At 32.8% G+C, this 21574-nt stretch overlaps 1 protein-coding gene across 2 annotated transcripts in view; it reads left to right on the forward strand.

The window, feature by feature from the left end:
• LOC107452907 (neuromedin-U receptor 2) overlaps nucleotides 1-21093 on the forward strand; it is a 95272-nt gene extending 74179 nt beyond the window's left edge. For both annotated transcript variants that reach the window (XM_087151469.1, XM_087151467.1), the window contains exons 2-5: nucleotides 9146-9284; nucleotides 10330-10739; nucleotides 15009-15143; nucleotides 16856-21093. In XM_087151469.1, coding sequence (XP_087007595.1) covers nucleotides 9148-9284; nucleotides 10330-10739; nucleotides 15009-15143; nucleotides 16856-17574 — 1401 coding nt within the window. In that variant the 5' untranslated portion in view covers nucleotides 9146-9147 and the 3' untranslated portion in view covers nucleotides 17575-21093. The remainder of the gene's footprint in view (nucleotides 1-9145; nucleotides 9285-10329; nucleotides 10740-15008; nucleotides 15144-16855) is intronic.
• The last annotated feature ends 481 nt before the right edge of the window (nucleotides 21094-21574 follow it).

Raw genomic sequence — 21574 nt, forward strand, 5'->3', positions numbered from 1 at the left:
AGAGAAACAATCAATTGATATTCACAAGAGACGTACCTTGACATAACCTTAAATCCGTCGCATTGTCCGTGGGATTGTTTTCACTCATTTTTTACAATTGTTATCCACTAAATTTGAAAATTAAAAATACTACCCTATTAAATTACATGTGTATCAAAGCAAACTAAAAAAATATTTATAGAAAAACAATACTTTTATGCTAGTGAGAACCAAAACAATATGGAAATGAATGAGGGAAAACTGGATCCTACCACGTGATTTCCCGGCCAATAAAAATACGTTAAAAGCGTTAAACGTTTAACGCAACCTTGTTGGAAGTCGCATAAGAAGTATAACTTCAAAAAGAAAACATGTAAGTTACTGTATATGACAGAAATGGGTGGTTGTTGACTTATTAACAATCACATAGTCGCTTTGGTCCGAGAAAGGTCTAGTTTCCCTACTTTGAAACTTTAAGGTTCAGTGCCACTGCTCGGTATACATTTGCCCGGTATACCCTACAGTCATGTTTTTTTTTAAAGTTCAGTGCTACTGCCCAGTATGCATTTAGCAGGTACTGTTTTGTTTCTTCTAACTACCAATGTTTCTTCTAATCTATCCTCAGCAGATGTTAAAATATCGAGCGAATGTAATAATATCTACGAATAAATTAATATAACAAATCGGATATAACAAATATTTCAGACATTTAAAAAATGTGGTATGTTGACATTCACCGGTAAAAGTCGACATTCTCTTGATATCGTTCATTCACGGTAACATTTCAAGTTATAGAAGATTACATTCGGAACTCATAATTTATTTTTTCTATAGACACACAATTGTAAATTTCAGCACTTCGAGACACAAAGTCCTTTATAAAACCATGGAATGATGTAAGGGAAAAAAGTATAGTAGCAAAAGAAGTAAAAATAAGCGGTAATATACCAGACTTAGAAAAATAAATTAGTTTGTGGAATCGATCTTCGAAACACATCAGTCACACGCGTTATTATTAAAGCTAAAATATAGTTCCGAATTATTATGTGAGTTGCATAAATTAATACAGCATACCTACCAACAGAGGAGAAATAAAATAACGGAAATTTTACTAACAGACCCCATTTTGGATGTTCAACTCTGTAGTCTTGTAATTCTGAACTCAATTCAGAAGACAAGGGATCCTCCTGGATTGAGTATTGGGAGAAATTTGCCTAAGTGGGGGACTTTTTTTTATGGAAGTAACCGGCATTTGAGTTACATGGAGAAGAAAAGCACGAAAACCTTTCACGGTTAGCCTGACGACAAGGGGACTTTATCCCGTGATCCATCAACCACTGAGGATATTTCACGGCAGTTCTGTGCAAACTGGATGCGGAATTCGTATCGACCAGCCATCGCGGGGATTAGAACATTGGTTTAACTCAGTGGTCGGCAAACTTATTAGTCAAAGAGCCAAATATGAACATGACAACAATTTCAAAAAAAATTGGGAGCCAAATCTGCTTGTTTAGTAAACTTTTATTACACTAAATAAGTACCGTCATTCGGGGCTACTTTGTGCAGCGGGGGCTACTTTGTGCAAATTCGAATTTGGCATTTTTCAAGTGCTGCTATTCAGTATTATGTTTATTTCACGTTAAAAATGTGTGGAATTTGAAGATAGAAGTCTCTTCTATTATTACAAACATTTTTTCGAATTTTAAAACAATCTCAGAGTGTGTTTCGTTCACTCAATGTCAACAACTTTCCGAGGACGTCGGATGTCGAAAAGTGTGCGTGGAAACTTTAGCTGTCAAATGCAAAGATGTTGATAAAAAAATTGTCGTAAGTGCAAAATTTTTTATTTATATATTAATAAACAATTATATCATGTTAGCGTTAAAAAAATTTGAAAATTAATAACAAATAAATGGAAAATGAAAAAAAATGCATTTTGGGGCTACTTTGTGCAAAGTTTCATTCGTTTTTTTTTTCCGACAGAAAAATGGTCAGACGTTATAAAAAAATACCTGGAACGAGAAACTACCGTGATTACACTTTAGAAAAGCTGCAACAATGTTTGCAAGCAGTTGCTGGTGGTATGTCGATTGCAGAAGCTTCTCGGAAGTACAAAATCCACAGAAATACTATCTCTAATAAAATTCACAAGAAACACGTGAAAATTCCTGGTAAATTATTATTTTTCTTCTACAAAAATTTTTCTAATGACTTAATCAAACGATTTAACACATAAAAATATATTTTATAGGACATCAGGTAATTTTGACAGAAACTGAAGAGCAAGTTCATTCAAGGATGTTATGTTCAAATTTAACAATATTATAAATGTTAATGAATATGTAATAATTATTATTTTTAAAATTTCATCCATTTCAATGTTTAAAAATGTATATGGTTTTCTTTTGTTTAAACTCAAATGTTTTGAAATAAACATTCTTTTTAAGAAAAAATTCTTCAAAAAAAATGTTTTTTTGACGCTGAAAATTATTTTCAAACTAATATCTTCAGATATCTTGATGTTTTTGTCTTTAAAAATGTCAACAATTAACTTTTTTAACAATTTTATATCAATATTTTACTAAACACATGATTATTAAACTGAATTCCTATTGCTGCACAAAGTAGCCCCATTTGGGGGCTACTTTGTGCAAGGTATGTTTTGACTTATTATTCGTAAATATTACATACAAATAATGCCAATATTGATCAAATTCACTCGTCTGAGTCCAGTTATGAATATAATATCGATAAATTTTACTAAAGTTTGAACTAACATAGTTTTTTTACATGTCAAAGTTCAAAAACTGCGAAATCCTGCACAAAGTAGCCCCAAATGACGGTAGTACACTAAATTAAACTAAATTTCATACTTAATAAATATTTATTAATGCGAACAATGTGCTTGCATCTCCTTGGAAAGTTTGAGTAAGTCAGGTTTGTATGTTGTTGTTTTTAATTTTAGGCATGATTCCAAGTTCTCATCAATAAGACGACTTCTCAGTTTACGCTTGATAATGTTCATGCTTGAAAAAGATTGTTCGCATGTAACCGAAAAGGGAAAGAACAGCAAACGCGAGCTTTTTCAGCTGATCGTAAGAGTCAGGAATACTATTCCGAGCGTTGAAAATGGCAATTTTTTCCTTCTCCAGGTCATTCAAAGCATACCACTTGTGTTGTGAACTAAGATCAAATTTTTTCTTCTCCAATATTTCCAATTCAACACAAAGATGTTCGAATTTAGAGCGCCATATCTCCTTGTTTTTTAAATCCAGCAATTGTATATTTCAAAGCTACCAATGTCAATTTCAAAAGGAGAAAATTCCAACTCGGTTATCGTAGCATTAAGAGGATTTTTGACAAATGCTAAAGTTGCTCTGCTGTTTTTAAATTCCTGAAACCTGCTGAGAAATGCTTCCCTCATATTTAAAATTATTATTTTAAAATGATGCTTATCACTCGAGGAATTATTTTCTTGGATATGCTTCAGCAATCCTGAGACAAAATTGACAATTTGTTTTCGAATGTTATTACTTCTTCTAACATAGAAAAAATTAAGTTTCCTTTCCCTTGTAGTTTACGATTAAGCTGATTTAGATGAGACGTAACGTCTACCATGAAATAAAAGTTTTGGATCTCCTGATTGTCTGTTAGTTCTGGATAGTGAATGCCCTTCTCAAGGAGAAATGCTTTAATTTCCGGAAAAAGGGACGCGAAATGTTTTAAAACGTTCCCTCTTGATAACTAACGTACTTTGTTATGAAGCAGAAGATCAGCGTACTCACTCTCCATTTCAAACAAAAATTCTTTGAATTGGCGATGATTAGGAGCTTAAGCTAAAATGGAGTTGATAATGGTAATCACTAATTCCATAACTTAACAAATTTTATCCGGAAATGTTTGCGCACAAACAGTGGTAAACAAGTATCTCGTTATTAATTTTTTCTTTCAAAATAGTAACAAACCCTTTTCTTACGCCGGTCATACTTTTGGCCCCATCTGTTGATATCGACACAATTTTATCGAGGGGAATATGATGTTTATCCATACCCTCAATTATAGCATTTGCGATTTCTTCTCCACGTGTCTGACCTTTGAGTGGCAATGATCCTAAAAATTCTTCTTTAGGGCATGAATGAGACATAAATCTTACAAAAAGTGAAACTTACGCTGTATCATTAATGTCGCAAGACTCGTCAACTGCTATTGATAAAGCCGAAACCAATTTCAGATCCTCGATATGCTGGGTGGTTGTATTCGAACACATTTTAATTGTTCTATCTTTAATTTAATTGTTATATCTTTACACCGGAGTACTCCGAAAACATACGAACAATTTCAGCCGGTAGCTTATACATGGTTTGTGTTTACGTTTACGAAAACTAATAAAATTAAATTCGATGTTCGTTACGTATTTTTACAACAATATAAAGCTTTAATTACCTATCTATCTTTTAACTTAAACAACAAATTATACATGTTCTCGATTTATAGAAAAATTTTAATTTATTAAAATAAGACAAAGTTCAAGTTCTTACCAAGTTTTTTTTTAAATGAAAATATTATTGCGCCTTCCGTGGATATTTGTGCCTGAGCCGCACTTAAGGAGCCATAGAGCCACATGCGGCTCTGGAGCCGCACTTTGCCGACCACTAGTTTAACTCACTGGAAGGCGAAATCTCAATTCACTTAAATAATTTACACTCAACATACTGCAGTACTGGCAATAGCACCATCTGTTGAGAAATAGAAAAAGTGTTTTTTGCCATTAATGGATAATTTAATTATCACCAATTTTTTTAAAAATTTCTTCAACAAATACGGAAAATTTTAAGAATATGCAGGGGATAGTCATAAAATACAAGAGTCTTCGTTAAAAAACAGGAGACTTGGCAGGTATGATACAGGGTTGACCATAGCTGAATAAATAATACAGGAATCATATTCTAAGTTTGTAGAATCAGATGATATGCAGGGTTCTATTCAGTTGGTTATAGGTCCAACTACCCAAAGAACATTGAATTATTCCCATTTAGTTTACTTTCGAGTTTGTATGACTTTCCGTGGATAACCGAGAGCTGTATTTGAACTCGAGTGGATGAATGCAAAAATTGTATTTAAAATATATCCGTCGGTTTGGTAAGCAAAAATTTTGTTATACCAAATTTGGTATAACAAAATACTTTTAATTTTAAATGTTATTTTAAAAAAATGATTACTTAGATTTATGTTGGACGTGGCTGCACAAGTGTCCTATTTAGTTCTTATATTTTATGCCAAGAAACAACAATTATTGCATCGGGGTTGGAGAGCGTTAGCGGGCAGGGGGCTTAGCCCCTAGTATTTGATAAAATTTTTATTCATTAAATTAAGTGCACTTCTCTGCATGACAGTATTTATGGAGCTAGAAAAAACGAGGGATTTTTTTTCCCTTAACGCAATTTTTTTTCCTTCGTTGGAGAAAGCATTACATTTAATTATTTTTAAGTACCTAATTTGAGAAGAAATTAAAGACTCATATTGTCGAAGCTAATAAAAATTTTGACTATTTATACATTATATATTTTCTTCATTGGTGTATTGCTAAATAAAGTATTAACAATTTATATTTGCGAAAATCTAATAATTTAATTTTAAAGTGAAACTGACATACATACTTGATATAATAAAAACTTCAATGGCTTCAGAAAACATGAAGTGCAAAAAGTCGACTCGTTTTGAGAGTTCGAAAATAGGCGCCCATTCTCAAGACTCGCAAGACAACAGAATTAGAAAACGTTAAGTTGTCGGCAAAAAATGGAAAATAAGAAACAGTTTTAAAAATGGGGTAACTAAGAACTAAGCAGCAAATAAAGAAAAAATAAAAAAATAAAAAAAAATTCGAAAAACCGTACAGGCTGAGAGAGGCAAATAAGAGCAGGTTACATTTCCACGCGCTATGGAGAGGCGGTGAGGAACTCATGTCAAGAAAATTGACTTTCATATGAATGAAACAATATTTCAGGGGATGAGCTGATATGACAGGTGTGGAAAGAACGTGGTTCAAACAGAGGCAAAGGATGAATCGAATTTATTAAGAATGCTAAAGATAATCAGTTTTAGGTTAATTCTTTTGACGTAAAGATAAGAACTTTAGCGTAGCTTTTTCATGCACATTTGAAGTGCAATGAACAAAATCAATCCATACAGAACACATGTGCACATACATAGTAATAAGTTTTTCTAAAATTTACCCATTCTTACAATTAACTTTTTTTACACAATAATGGCCACTCTCAATGAGTGTTTTTTAGAATCGTTGCTAAAACATTTCAATTTGATATTTAAGCGGAATAAAAATCAACTAAAAACATAATCTAGATTTCTTATAAACTTAAGAACATAAACTTAATCTAAAATCGGTGAGAATGAATAACTTGAACCTGTTGGAACTTGGAAGTGTTTCTAATAATCTCTTTCGACTTCTATGGCAATCAAACAAATTTTGGTGTTTTCAATTTCATCTTCCACACGAATCATTTGTTAGATTTTCATAGCGTTCCTTTTTTTTTTGAAGGCTGGACCATTTGTTTATTCATTTACAAACTTTTGTAATTCATTTTTGTAAAGATTTAAAAAATATAGGTTAAGTGCTCACTTTTTGCCATAATTCGATATTTCAGTTTTTCGACGATCATGCATTACAATTGTTGAATGGCTATTTGTTTTGTATTGTATCAATGTTTGTACATTAAATTCGGTCCAGTAGTTCTAGAGATAATCGACCAGGTCTGCAAATTCCATTAATTTCTTACACCGGCGTATTTAATATATTATAAAAATACATAATTTCAATATTAATATTAGAATTATGCATTTTTAATTCAATATTTTAAAACTACATAAGTCATAACTATATTACTTTAAACAATAAATCCATAAAATGATGTAAGACTAAAAGCTGTTATTTTAAACAATTTATCATATAATAACTATGACTGAGCTGTTATTTTAAACAATGCATCATATAAAAACCATTTACGTACTGTCTTGAAAAAATTCTTTTCGTATGTGACAAGAAATTTTATATCTATCTAATATTGTTTGGTTTGAGAGTAATGATTAATCATTTGTCAAAATAGTTCAATTCAAAAACTTCTGCAAAATTCTTTTTTAAAATGGGTTCCGTGTGGAGCTGTCAGCAAAAATAGTACTTTATTGATTGCAAATGCGCTTCCTGCTTTTACGCCCTAAGGAAAAAAGTAAATAAATAAAAGCGCTTAGAATAAATTTCTTTCTCGTAAAAAAAAAAAAAAAAGATTATCGGAAGAAAAGATTTTTTTATGATTTAAGTTGGGTTGGTTTATTTTTATCATGTTGTGTGATTAATATATTGTTATTTGTCTTTATGTTGTGAAGAGTGCTTCGTATTAGGTACCCTTAATATATAGTTTTAGGAACCTTGTCAACAACGAAATTTACGAAACACTTTAAGAACCGTAAATTTATTTTCAAACGAGAAAAAAAAATACTGTCGAAATCTGATAAGAATCTGAAATCTGATTCATTGGTTGGCAAGAGTTCATTGACAAAAATACATATACTTTGCTAACTATGTTCAAAAGTATTTTTTATTCTAAATTAGAGAATGCGGTCATATTGTTTCGATAATTTTCAAGATATTGGTATCAATTTGTTCATTCAGCGAGAATTAAAGATTAGAATAAAAAGAATTCTTCAATTTTGTTCCTAAAGTATTTGAATAATCTAAAGTTAACGGGATAATACTTAGGGATTATCCCGTCGATCATTTTCGTACTTCGGGATTATCCCGTCAGCCATTTTCGTTGAACCAGATATTATCGCCAGAAGGGAGCTTCTGCTCCGATAAACGCAAGTTTTATCATATTTACTGATCCTTAACTACGCGAGTTAATTTTCTTTAGCGTATTTAAACGAATTTATGTGGCGGTGACAGCACAAAGATAATGACTTGTTTGTTTGCGCTTTGAAAGCTGTCAAGGAATTTAAGCAGTCGAAAAGATTTATAATACAGTACAGAACCCGTTATCCGGAAATCAGAAAACCGGAAAACCAAAAAACCGAAACGAATTTTGATAAATTTTCTCGCCATTTTTTAAAAAAAAAATTTTTTTTCCTCATAAGATTTTACGATTTTTCTTTCTTTTTTTAAAGATGCTTACCATACCATCATTTCGGAAATATTCATTAGTGTATTACTTCATCGTTTTTTCTTATTTTTAAGATTATTTCCAAATATTTATTTCTTTTAGTTGGGTTTAACAATAAAAAAACGACTTTTTGTAGGGATTCAGAAAACCGGAAAAATCAGCTATCCGGAATAGCGATGGTCCCGACTGTTCCGGATAATCGGTTCCCTACTATATAAAGTTAGATTCAAGAATAATAAGTCAATGTGTTATTATAAAAAAAAATTGAGGTTTTTAAAGTTAGTCACTACTGGGACTAGAATATCAACCCAAGTTAAAATTCTTGAGGGTCTCATCAAAAAATTTTGATGGTTTATATTGGTTTCAGTATGATTCCTGATAATCCAACATCATTTGATGATCACCATCATCCAATATTTTCCATTACGTGTTACAAGTTTTTAATATGGCGACAAATTTCCATCATTCCATGATGGAAAATAAAACCTTAATACTATGACGGTTAACCTCTCATGAACCAACAATTCATGATGATCCGTGATGGTTTCAACTATACATTTCCATGAATTCTTGTTGATTCTCAGCAACGTACCATCAAAACATTTTTTGACTATCATAAATCAGTCCTACATTGGGATGATCGTTCCAACATTTGATTTCTAAGATACCTACTATTATGGAAATTCGTGATGATTCAACATCAACAAACTATCAAAACAAGTTACTATTCTTATGTTAGACCATCAGTCAGAATTCCTGCATTGAGATGATAGTTGCATACGTTGGTTACCATCAAGATTACGTTGGTCCATCAATGGAAAACCATCAGATATTTTAAATTGGGAAGTCACTACTAAGGAAGGCGGGGCTGAAAATATACAAATCAATTTAATTGCTTAAGAAATTAGAGACAATTTTTACAAACATTTCCGATTTTTATCTGATCTATAAGTTTTGTAATGAAAAAAAACTGACCTGTTTGAATCGATTTGCAGCTATGCCCATGGAGCTATACACCCTGTGGGAGCAGTATCCATGGCACCTGGGACTGATCGGATGTTGGATGAGAAGCCTCATTCCTGAAACAACAGCTTACGCTTCCATTCTCACTATCGTCGTCTTCAGCACTGAGAGGTAATGATTCTGCATTACTTTTTTAAATTTCACATCTATTAATTACTAATACAATGTTTAGCCTACTCTTCATTTACTAGCAGACATAAATGCAAGTACTAAAGACGTTCCACCCAGTAGCACGGTCCTAAGTCAGTTCCGTTCACACTTAAAATAAATAGCCCGTTTCCATCAATGTCCGTCACAGCAGCAGCAGAAAGGGGTCTCTTCGACCCACACCGGCACCCCTGCAAAGATTTTCATTTGTTGGCAAATTTTGTTTGATCATACGAAAATTAATTTTCTTTATTAATTTAGAAAACAAAATGAAAGTATCACGCCCTCATGAGATTTTTTTATTGACGCCCTCGTTTTCATCAATGTCTGTCACAGCAGCTGTTAGGGGTCTCTGCGACCCATCCCAATATCCCTGCAAAGATTTTCATTTGTCGGCAAATTTTGTTTGATCACACGGAAATTTATTTACTCTCTTTTCATTTAGAAAACAAACTGAAATTATTAAGTATTACATGTTCATGAGATTTTTTTTTTATGAACAATAGTATCGTATCAGATATCCACTTTTCAAATCTTCTTCAAATCCAATCCCCTTCTTGCAATGGAAGTCCCGCAGTGGACTGATCGTAAAGACACGGCTCCCAGTAGATCACCAAAGTCAAGCATCACTGGCTGCTGTCAGTAAGCGGGTGGGTGACCATTTTGATCAGCCTACGTAAGGACCAAGCGCGGTATCGGTCATCGTTAAACTGATCTACCATAAAGTGCTTGACTTCGCGCGCAGGTCGTCTGGCTACCCAAGCAGAGGAGCCCTCCTCTTTGCAGAGGATCAGAATTGCGATGGCATGTCTTCGAAAAATCCTCAGGGATGTTTCACAGACCGTTGCCAATAGCCCATTGTGCAGGTGACTAACTGTTTCACTGTCATACTGAAACTAATTTCAAGTTCATTATAGAATTGTAATAGGTTGAGGCATACGGGACAACTTCTGTGTGTAGAATGACGATTAGGAACCTACTATTTAATGTAATGACGACTTTGTTCCAGGTACATCGCCATCTGCCACCCTATCCGGCAGCAGACCAAAGCGAAGCTCTCCAGCGCCATTCGGAATATCGCCATTGTGTGGCTGGTGTCTATAGTGTGCGCCCTGCCTTTTGCTTACTATGCCAAAGTGAACTACGTCACGCTGCCCGATGGACAGCTGGTAGAGGAAGCCTCGTGGTGTGGTCTGTCATTCGTGGAAGGGAATGAGGTGTGGATCTACGCCATGGGCTTCTCGACCATCGTCTTCTTCATCATCCCCTTTGTGCTCATCATTGTCATGTACGTGTTCATCTGGCTGGCCTTACGTCGTTCTCACCGCATGCACAGGTCAACCTCTGAAAGTGCTCAGTGTAGACTCGAAAGGGAAAGATCGAAGGCACAATCGAGAAGGGTCGTCATCAGAATGCTCGGTAATATAACCTTAATTACCCCCAAGTCAGCATTTTTGATAATTAATGGACCAGCATAATCTTGATGGTAACCATTAATGATTTCATCATGAACCATTACATTTTCTATGATAACCAACATAAGTAATCATCACCCCAATGTAGGAATTCGGACTGTATTTATGATGGTCCAACATAAGAATAGCAACTTGTTTTGATGGTTTGTTCATGTTGAATTATCAGACATTTCCATCATAGTTTCTTAGAAATCAAATGTTGGAAAGATCATGAACCACCATCACCCCAATATAGGAATTCGGTCTTCGGATTGATTTCTGATGGGCCAACATTAAAAAAATATTGTTTTGATGGTATATTCCTCTGCTGAACCAACAATAATTTCAATTAAACCATCATGGAAATGTAATGTTGGAACCATCATGGATTGTTGGTCCATGAGAATCAAACTTCTCTTGATGGTTAACCATCATAGTATTAAAGTAGCATTTTCTACCATGGAATGATGGAAGTTTGTTGGTAAATCAAAACTTTGAATGTATAACGGAAAATGTTGGATGATGGTAACCATCAAATGAAGTTGGACCATCATGAATTACACTGAAACCAACATATAAACCATCAAAATGCTTTGATGGCACCATCAAGAATTTTGACTTGGGTAAATTGAACCATAGAATAGCGTAATCAAGTACTATAATAACTTGATAGGTTCCAACAAATATGAAGACTGCTAATGAACACGAACTTTATTTTCAATTCACTTGGTGAAATACGTGAAAATTAAAATTAACATTAAGGGTTCCAAACTTTCGGTCGCTCTCCTAACCTAACTTATATTTCCCAGATTGCGGCTAACCCCGATCAAATCCGTCGAAAAAAAAGGTGTTTATTCAAAGAAAGTACGTTTTTGTTTCTTAACTTAAAATATCGTATGCACCAACTTATTAACATATTTGAGGTTACTCCTCGAATCATTAAGATTGTTCTTGTACGTCAAAGTCATTCGATCAAGAGTTATTCGTCAGGGTGATTCGTTTTTTTTTCTTCTTTTTTTCGCACTGAAAAGAATTTTATAAAATAACTAAAAATGCCATAAAATAAAAATCTGAATATTGGATTCAAGAATGTATTTTGGAAAATAGCACAAAATATTTCTGGAGTAACTTTATTCTTACAACCAAGCACAGTGCTTAAGCTTAGTTACATTATTAATAAAAACAATTTTTAAGAGTAAAAAGATTAAAATGATCAAAAAAATTTTTTCAGAAAAATAAGTCTTTATTCCTCTAAATAAGAAGGTTTATAAGAAGATAAGTAAAACGAACTCAGTTATTTTGTCTAAGTTCACCTTAACTTTCAAACATAACAGTGACTTACTCATAATTAAAAACTGCTCCATATTGCCTAAATTCATTGACGTATTAATATCATAATCTACGAAAGAAAAATTAAAAAAGAGAATTTCAAAATAATATACGGAAGTAATAAAACACAAAATGCCGTGATTGGCAAAAAAGTTTTGTCATCTGTGCTTTTCTTAAAATATCCTCAGATGACCTAAGTTTTGACTCCTTTCCAAAGTTGTTGTTTTTTATTGCAAATATAAGTACATAAAAATAATAATAGCTTATTAGTTTTACATACAGAACATATCCGGAAAAAATCAACGAAATCAAAAATGTCAACTACCAAAGCCTGCCTAGTTATTAAAAAACAAAAAATTAAATGTCATTTTATTAAAATAAAGCACAATAATTTCTCATAACAAAGAATGACATTTAATTAAATGAGACTTAGACGTTGCTTGATATACCAGTAAAGGCTTAACAAACTTAACTCACTTTCTAGAAAACACTGAAGTTTGCAGATTTTTTTATTTAGTTCCGCTAATTAGTATAAATTTAACTCATTTGATAAAATGAGGAATCGTTCTGATGTGACTGAGGTGCTGCTTAAAATGTTAAATTTTCTTATTTATTATTCTATTTAAATATCTTACTCGCAGAAAAATACACCGCTCTCACTTAAATTTATTTCATGAATTTTAGACAAATAAAACTATGACTGAGTCAATTAATAGCTATTGGCTTTAAAAAAAAAGAGAGAAAAAAAAGGACGCAATACCACGGTCGAAATTCTTCATGACAAATTCTGTTTCCCATCCATTGGTAGACCTGAAAATTTAAATTTTCACTTAGTACCAATTGGCCGATAGATGGCATTAACTTAGTAGCTACTCTTTCTTCATATCGACTGGTCCTTTTCATTTAATAGCCACTTTTTACAATTTTTGAAGTTATACTTCTTATGCGACTTCCAACAAGGTTGCGTTAAACGTTTAACGCTACATTTTTATTGGCCGGGAAATCAGTTTTCCCTCATTCATTTCCATATTGTTTTGGTTCTCACTAGCATAAAAATAATAAATGCTATAAAAGTATTGTTTTTCTATAAATATTTTAGCCTGATTTGATACACATACAATTTAATAGGGTAGTATTTTTTATTTTCAAATTTAGTGGATAACAATTGTAAAAAATGAGTGAAAACAATCCCACGGACAATGCGACGGATTTAAGGTTATGTCAAGGTACGTCTCTTGTGAATATCAATTGATTGTTAGGTTTTCTCTTCTGAAATTACATTATGACGCATTCACATACATTATAAATGCAAATACATTTTCCAGGGCGAGACGATGAGGCAACCACAAGCACTTCCACTGGTTCAAGAGGGAAAAACGCACAATATTACCGTGATTACAGAGCACGGAAGCGAGCGGAGCAGGATAAAGAGTCGTTGAATAGAACTAGTCATCCTTCTACGACTGCTGATTCTTCTACAATTAACGTCGCAGGTTACGAAGTTTAACTTCTTCCGCGCGGAGGGACTCCACGCACTATTTTTTTTCTTCTTTTTTATCACATTTTGTTATTTTGTTTTCTCTTCATTTTTATAATGCCCTCCATTGACAATATTTTCCATGTTTTTTTGTCTTTTTTTTATCAGGATAAAATAATATTTTCTTTCTAAAAAGTCATACGGCTGTAAAAAGTTAATTCCACAATAAAAATAACTCATTGTTTTTAAAAGAATGATGAAGCGAAATGCATTTAATATATATGTTACTGTGAATGACAGAAATAGGTGGTTGCTGACTTCCACCGGTGAATGTTGACAATCACATACTCGATTTGATAAATGTCAAAAATATATACTAGGTTTAGTTACCGTATTCCCTATATCAATGTTTTGTTAAGGTCAAGTGCCCGTGTACATTTAACCGACCACTGTTTCTATTAATCTATTCTCAACAGATATTAAAATATAGACTAAATATATAAATATCCAATGAATAGCCGCGATGACTCAGGGGATCGAGCGTTCGCCTTCCAATGAGGTGAACCGGCGTTCGATCCCGGTGATGGCTGGTCAATACGAATTCCGCATCTGGCTTGCACAGACCTCAGTGCTGACGTTAAATATTCTCAGTGGTAGACGGATCATGGGTTAGAGTCCCTTTGCCGTCAGGCTAACCGTGGTAGATTCTCGTGGTCCGTGTAACGCAAATGCAGGTTAGTTCCATCAAAAAGTCCTCCACGAAAACAAATTTCACCCAATACTCGATCCAGGAGTTTCCTCGTCTTCTCGGTTGGGTTCAAAATGACAAGGCTACGGAGTTGAACAATAGTAGTCGTAAAACCATAAAATTGGGTCTGCTCTTTAATGACGGTCATTAAATAAAATACTAAAAAAGATTTTCAATATATTTAAACTGCAAGCAAATTATGTCAGGATTACTTCCCCATTGCGTAATTTGTTTGTCTTCTAATAAGAATTTGTTTACTCCAAATTTCCATGAACTCACTTTTTCTAAAATATATCATCTGTATGAAAGAATGCAATACTCTTTCTTAAAGAGTTATATCAAAGATATTTCTTATATCATTTAATTATATTAAAGAAAAGAAGAGCGATTCAATTTCAAAGTTGCCGGATCATCCTTTTGGTAGAATTTTTCTGATTTTATTTTTAAATATGTTTATTTTGTTGTAAGTGGATATAGTTTCTGGGCGTTTCATTTGTGCACGCGTATTCACCTTGCTTATTCTAATATTTCATTTAAATTGGATTAAAAACTTCCCAAGTCGCCAAAAATCTTGTTTTCAAAAATTGAGAGTTTTGTTTCTTTAGTAAGTAATTAGTTAGGTAAAAATTAAACAATTAGAAGATGGTACGAGTTTCTCATTAATTGATGTTGTGTTTCAGTTGCTGTGGTGGCTGGTTTCTTCTTGTGCTGGGCACCATTCCATGCCCAGAGGCTATTGTTCGTCATCGTCACCAGCTACAGTGAATGGACAGAGACGCTCAGAAATGTTAACCATAATCTTTTCACGCTAGCAGGTATTTCCATTTTAACCTTTTTACTTCCCTGACAGGTTTTTATCATGCTCTGTCTAAAGAAAATCAGCTGTAGACCGTATGGATGGTAGACTGAATGTAAACAATTCCTAAAACCGGAAGAAATTTAGAAAACTTCCAGTGTATCCCTCCGCTTATGTTATGCTTACGAGGCGATGTGTGAACAGGCTCCAGGAGGTTTTATTATTGTAATTTGTATTCAAATTCGTAAGAGTTTTCTGTAACTTATAAATTCTAGCTGATCGTGATCGTAAAATAAATTTAACAAAATTAGTATCACAATATATATATGAAGTGTAAGGTTTGCAATGTTTTGAGAACTATTCCTTATTTGGCTGATTGCGCCCTTTGTTATTTTTTTTGTGTAGCATCATAGCAAGCTTGCGTAGTCTTCCGAATTCATTTGTAGTTTGTTTCGTTGGAAGTTAGATGGAAAGAACGCTTCATATTGAAAACACTACAAGTATAATAATATTGGGTGGTACGTTTTTTCAAGCTTAGAATTAAAAATCAGTCGGAAGTAGTAACCCGGAAGTCTTACAACGAATTTTAACTCCTAGCGCCATCTGCATTTAGCTTTACACGGTCAAACATCTATACCATGCAGAAGTTTGCGTCAACACCATAATCTTCTGCGTTTTTTTTGGAGCTTTTTATTACGCTCCTAAATATATATTTTTTTTCATTTTGCCCAGCGCAGAATGACAAAATATTTATGCAACAAGGATATTTATGGAGAAAGCGTACTTTTGATATTCGCGATCGCAACACTCGAATACGCCATCTGGGGAGAGACCGGTTTCATGCCTTTAGCCCTTCTCCCTTCCCTCTCCTCCTCTTTTCAGTTATATAGGAATGTACTACGATATTTCTCCTTTTTACTTAATAAAAATATTTTTAAAAATTTCCGTGATACTTTTCTTTAGAACTATATTTAATGTAGTTTTCAGTTCCATATAGTTTTTCAAGTTAAAAGATTTTAATCTATATGAAAATCAAGAGAGAAACTAACGTACTTCCTTCCTCTATGACTTTCCACACGCTAATGGGGAAAGCATGTGAAGTGCTGCCATAGGAAAAGAGTTCTGCTCTACGCCACCTGCAGCCAATTTCGATCGCAAATCTGCCAAGAATGACTACGAATATTTTTATTTTTTAACCGACACTCTTTTTTTACGTTATGCTAATTTTTTTTTCATTCGTGGTCTATTAGATGAATGATTAGTTACAGATTAACACTGATTTAAGTTTAGTTAGCTACGGTTAAAGGAAGGTATTGCATAATAGATTGCGTATAAGTGATTTACCAATTCAACGGAGTTAAATTGGGCAAGGATTAATGCGCACAGGTGTGGTGATATAAGTTATTTAGTTTTCTGTTTTCGTGTTATTGGAGCTCTTTCTTTAAATCCTATCCATCACGACAAAATAGTATCACATCGGATAGGATCGGTTTTAAAATTCATTAACAGTCGTTTTAATTTAATTGAAATTATAGTGACAATTTAGAGGTCTTTAATCAAAATTATGAGGCAATACGAAGATTAGTTGGTTTGAAAATATTATCTGTGATGTCAATGCGGACTGACCACTATTCTCCGGAGAAAAAATAGGAAAAACGAAGTATCCTATTTACATTTTTAAACTGTTTGATTGAAAATGAATAACATTATAAGCATTAATATTTTTCGCAGGTTGCTTCTACTATTTCAACTCAACCATCAATCCTATTCTGTACAGTGTGATGTCAAATCGTTTTCGTGTGGCTTTTCGTGAGAAATTGTGCGCAGGACCTCCTTCTCTTTGGTGCATTTGCTGTTGTTGCTTCTGCTGCGTCAAAGACTACGAAAGCAGAAGTCAACAAACACCTAAATTCTACAGAAATTCCAATTCCCACAGCTCAGTTCGTTCCTACGTCAGTTACCAGCAAAATTTAATGGTCAATGTCAATAACAACAACCACCAAAGACGTAGTCTCGCAGTGGACTATTGCCAACAATCCGGAGGAGTGACTAATTCAGTGGTAAATGGCAAGTACGCCACCATGATCCGTTCGCCAAGTTCCACGAGTTCCATTCGAAGATATGGCAACAGCTTGACCGTCTCACCACCTGGACACCAGCAAGTGGTGCGCATTCGCTGTGGAAGGTCCAGTGGTGTTTGCGGAGGGGAGTCCAGTTCTTCAAGCAGAGAAGATAATGTGGAAGAAAAGGAAATTGTTTTAGCCGAAAAAGAAATTGAGGAAGCCCTTCGTCCGGACATTGACAAGTTTGAGGATAAGAACGACTGTGTAAGTTGCACGGACTGTAGTCTCCTTTTCCCGCCAAAGGTAAAGACTCAAGATGTACCAGAGACTTCGACCACGGAACTCTCGCACTCAGACCATCCGAACGTTGAAGAGTCTGTTGTTTAAGCCCAAAAAAGAACATTTATTATACACGAAAAATTAATAGTATTTGCAGTTGCGCAGATCAGAAAAAAACCGATCAAATTCAATTCCTAAAAAAGACATTTAATGCAATTCTTATATATATATATATATATATATATATATATATATATATATATATTTAACATAAAATTCATTTATCGATGTGAAAAAGAGATTGGACAAAACAGGTTATCAAATCATTAATTTCAAATCCACAAGTTTCTAGTCATTTGTATAATTTCCAAAGATGGTATATTTTTATCAGACACTCTCGAAAAACGTTGACCTAAAATCTGAAACAAATTTGCTCCAACTTGCATAAGTTATTAAAATAAAAAACGTAGCATGAATAGCAAAGTAATTACAATTGATGAAAAAAAAATCTATACCACATTGCTTCACAAGGAAACCATTACAAAACAATAGAAAATCGATATTAGTGTACCGATCTACCGGGATTCGAACCTGATTTACTTTACATTTTTGTAGTAAATTATCTGTCATCCATAAGTTTGGAGCAGCACCAATTTCCAGGACTCACCTTCTTACAACATCTCCTATTTTTTACCATGGCAACACGTTTCAGTAAGAAGTTATTGGCCGTAGTGATGTTAACTGCGGAATCCACGTGACCTGTTTACAATGCAAAAATTCAATAAACAATTTTTAATATCCTCTTTCGTAATGGCTCTCCAATTATCTTTTAACATTCTTTCGTACCTTTTAGCAAATTTTTTCAACGTCTGAGATTCCCCCAAAATTGCCTTATGAATGTCGAAAAATTGTGGAGCATTATGTGAAAAATTGTTTCCGAGCATCCAAGTACAGGGCGCAAAACAAAAAATTAAGTACCCTGTGAGAAAGTGAATAATTTTGATTTAATCATATGATTTTCACGTACTTCATATTAACGGCTCGGTGGCCTAATACGCTAATTACTTACTTCAGACGATATTTTAAATTACGAAATCAAATATTCTTTTTCTGAATGATTCTCAAAATATTGGCTGCAAATATCAGGTAGAGGTTACATGGAAACACATTAAATGGGAATGAAATTCGCATATTTTCATGCGTTTTATCCTAGAATATATTTTAAAAGAATGCTAAAACTATTTTGTCCAATCTCTGTATTTGTAACATAATTTTTAACACGTTGAATTTGATTAGAAAAACAAACATATTCATCAAAAATTGTAAAGGAATATTCGATTTTTTTTCCTTCACCGTCGTAAATAAATAATGCAGCTCTAGTGAAAATCAACCACTCAGTTTATTATTATGAAGGTAAATTTAATGAAAAAAAAAATAACATCAATATAATATTACTATTTTTTGCACTACTTAGTATAAAAATTTCATCGCAAAAGAATGATACTGTTTTTAAGTACATTTTTCAGAAAAGAAAGTTTACACAGGTTGCAGTATAACTTTTGGAGCTATGAAAAACTTATGATTTTTTGAATAGATAATTTTTATAGCATTGCTGCATTAAAAAAATAACCAGTATCAATTAGGAAAAATTCCCCCAGAGAGCAATATTTAATTAAAATTTGTATTCAAGTTCAAGATGACTCAATCAAATAATTTTGAAGTACGTTCAAAATAATCTCGAGAGGAACACACAGAGAAACACTTTTTGTATAAAAATTATTTTGAGCATTCATCATTTAAACACTCACTGATATGATAGCTGCATAATTTTTTATAAATGGAATTTTTTTTCTACATAATTTCTCTTTAAAAGACACCGATTCCTGAATTCATAACCCTAAAAATTTGATATTGTAAAATTGTTAATGAAGTTTAATTTTAATAAAATAACGAATGCCCGAAACGTTCGAAACAATAAACCTTGCGGGTAAGACCTAATGCCTGAAACATGTACATAATTAGTGAACTTCCCAAATGTGAGCAATAGAATTTTGCAATTATTACTAGCCTTATTGATGTTGGAACGAAAATTCAAATCTTTCGATTCTTCAAATCCATTAAAGTCTTTATTTGTGTTCTTGGAACAATGACGCTCTGAACTCTTACAAAGATTAGGTCAGAATAACTGAGGTTAAATGAACACTTTTACTAAATATCAGGACAAATATTTTTTCTAGCAGGAAAAATCTAATCAAACCCTGCGTTCTACATTAAATGCATTTCTACGTATCCCTATTTTAACTAATGGAATCGTTTTCTTATGGTTGATAGACGGTTTTCAACCATTTTCAAGCAGTTAAGAACGCTCATTCTGGTCAAGGTTTGATCTTATTTTTAAGAGAGAAATATCTATTCATTCTTCAAATCTGTTATTGATATGAATTAAATAAGGGAATATGTATAAAAAAAGACACGCTAAGAATTACCTTTTTTTTTTTTTTCTCCTTTAAAGAAAAAACCAATAGCTACTTGAGAGTTTTTACAAGAAGCTAACTACTGTAATCAGTATGTCTTTTAAAATTTAATAGAGTTAAAATTTTATAGAGTTGCTTTTAAGCAACTGCAACTTTTAGCTTGATTTTGACATTTTATCTGGACGGTAATGGGATTTTAAACTGCGGTTTGACGTCGGGAAATATCAATGTTTTACGAAAGATTTCAAATTTAACTCATATATATAATTTTTACGTAGGTCAAATTCTTTGTTTTCAAATTGAAATTTATTGTCACTCACAATAGCATTGTATTCCGCTGTTGCCAATAGTTAATAATTGTCGATAATTATCATACAATCGATGCATACCGTAATTCCTTAAACATCGTGAGAATACTTTTTAAATATGTTTAACGCATTGATATTTCACGATTTATATCGTACAGATGGCGCAGTTATCAAGACAAAAACCAGAGATGGAACTGAAAACATCTATTTAAATATGCATTTAACTCAAGCAAGAAAAGTTTTTATTGGAAAAAAAAAATTTTTTTTTTTCAACGGGATGAAAAAAGTGAAAATTGATAATTTAAATGTTCATTAAGCTTTGATAATACAAGACCAATATAACAACAAGTACCGAGGGTAGTGCACATACTATAAAAAAACATTTAATTATTCGTTCATTGTGAATATAATTTGCAGAGCTAATAAATGTAGAAGTAAATATGTATATGCTACTATTCCCCTACACATTTTTATATGATAGACCAGCAACTTCAATACACATTTACAGTATCTTTTGAAACAAAAAATTGTAAATTTTTGTAAATTCATTTTTATTTATTTCTTTACTAGTTTGCTTTATTTTAGTACAAATAACAGCTTGTCTTTTTATAATTTACTGAACTGTGATATAAATGATGTATGCCAGCAATGTACAATTCTAATGTAGTTTCAGAATATTCCTAATAGTACAGCTTAGTCTTCTTTGTAACAAATCCAGCTGTACAGTAGTGTACAAGATAGACTTTTATCTTTAGACTGCTATTTAATAATTTACTTCAAATGGTTGTACATTTTTGCAAGTTATAGAACACTTTTTCTTAAATAAATTATCATAGATATCATTCTATAGTGACTTTCCTTTTCATATGCTTTGACATATTAACAATAATAATTAATTCTATTTTTCTCATACAGAAAAATCTAGTACACAGTGATCAACTATGGCTATTTTAAACCGGTACCATACAACAACAACAGCAAAATTAAATGGTAACGGTAATAAATGAAATAACGGTTAAAAAATGAAACAATAACGATGATACTAACAGCAAGAGATAAGAAGCATAAATGGCGAAAAAATAAACTCTTTTCTAACAAAATCCAACTTTCGCGTAGGTATATATTATCAAATAACCAATCAGGTTTAAGAATGTTGGTGGTGTAATCGAACGTTCAAATTAATCTCCCCGAAATATCTTCCGGAAACTTAGTTTGGCGACATTTCAATTAAATTTGCTGGCGGGATTTAAAAGAATCGCCACGGGGTGGGCTGTTCTAGGATCCACTGCTGCATATTCAAAGTTATGCAAAGGTTACATAAAATTT

The sequence above is a fragment of the Parasteatoda tepidariorum genome, chromosome 1, assembly GCF_982258835.1.
Source record: "Parasteatoda tepidariorum strain Cologne lab strain chromosome 1, Ptep-v5.0, whole genome shotgun sequence".
Classification (NCBI taxonomy): Eukaryota; Metazoa; Arthropoda; class Arachnida; order Araneae; family Theridiidae; genus Parasteatoda; species Parasteatoda tepidariorum.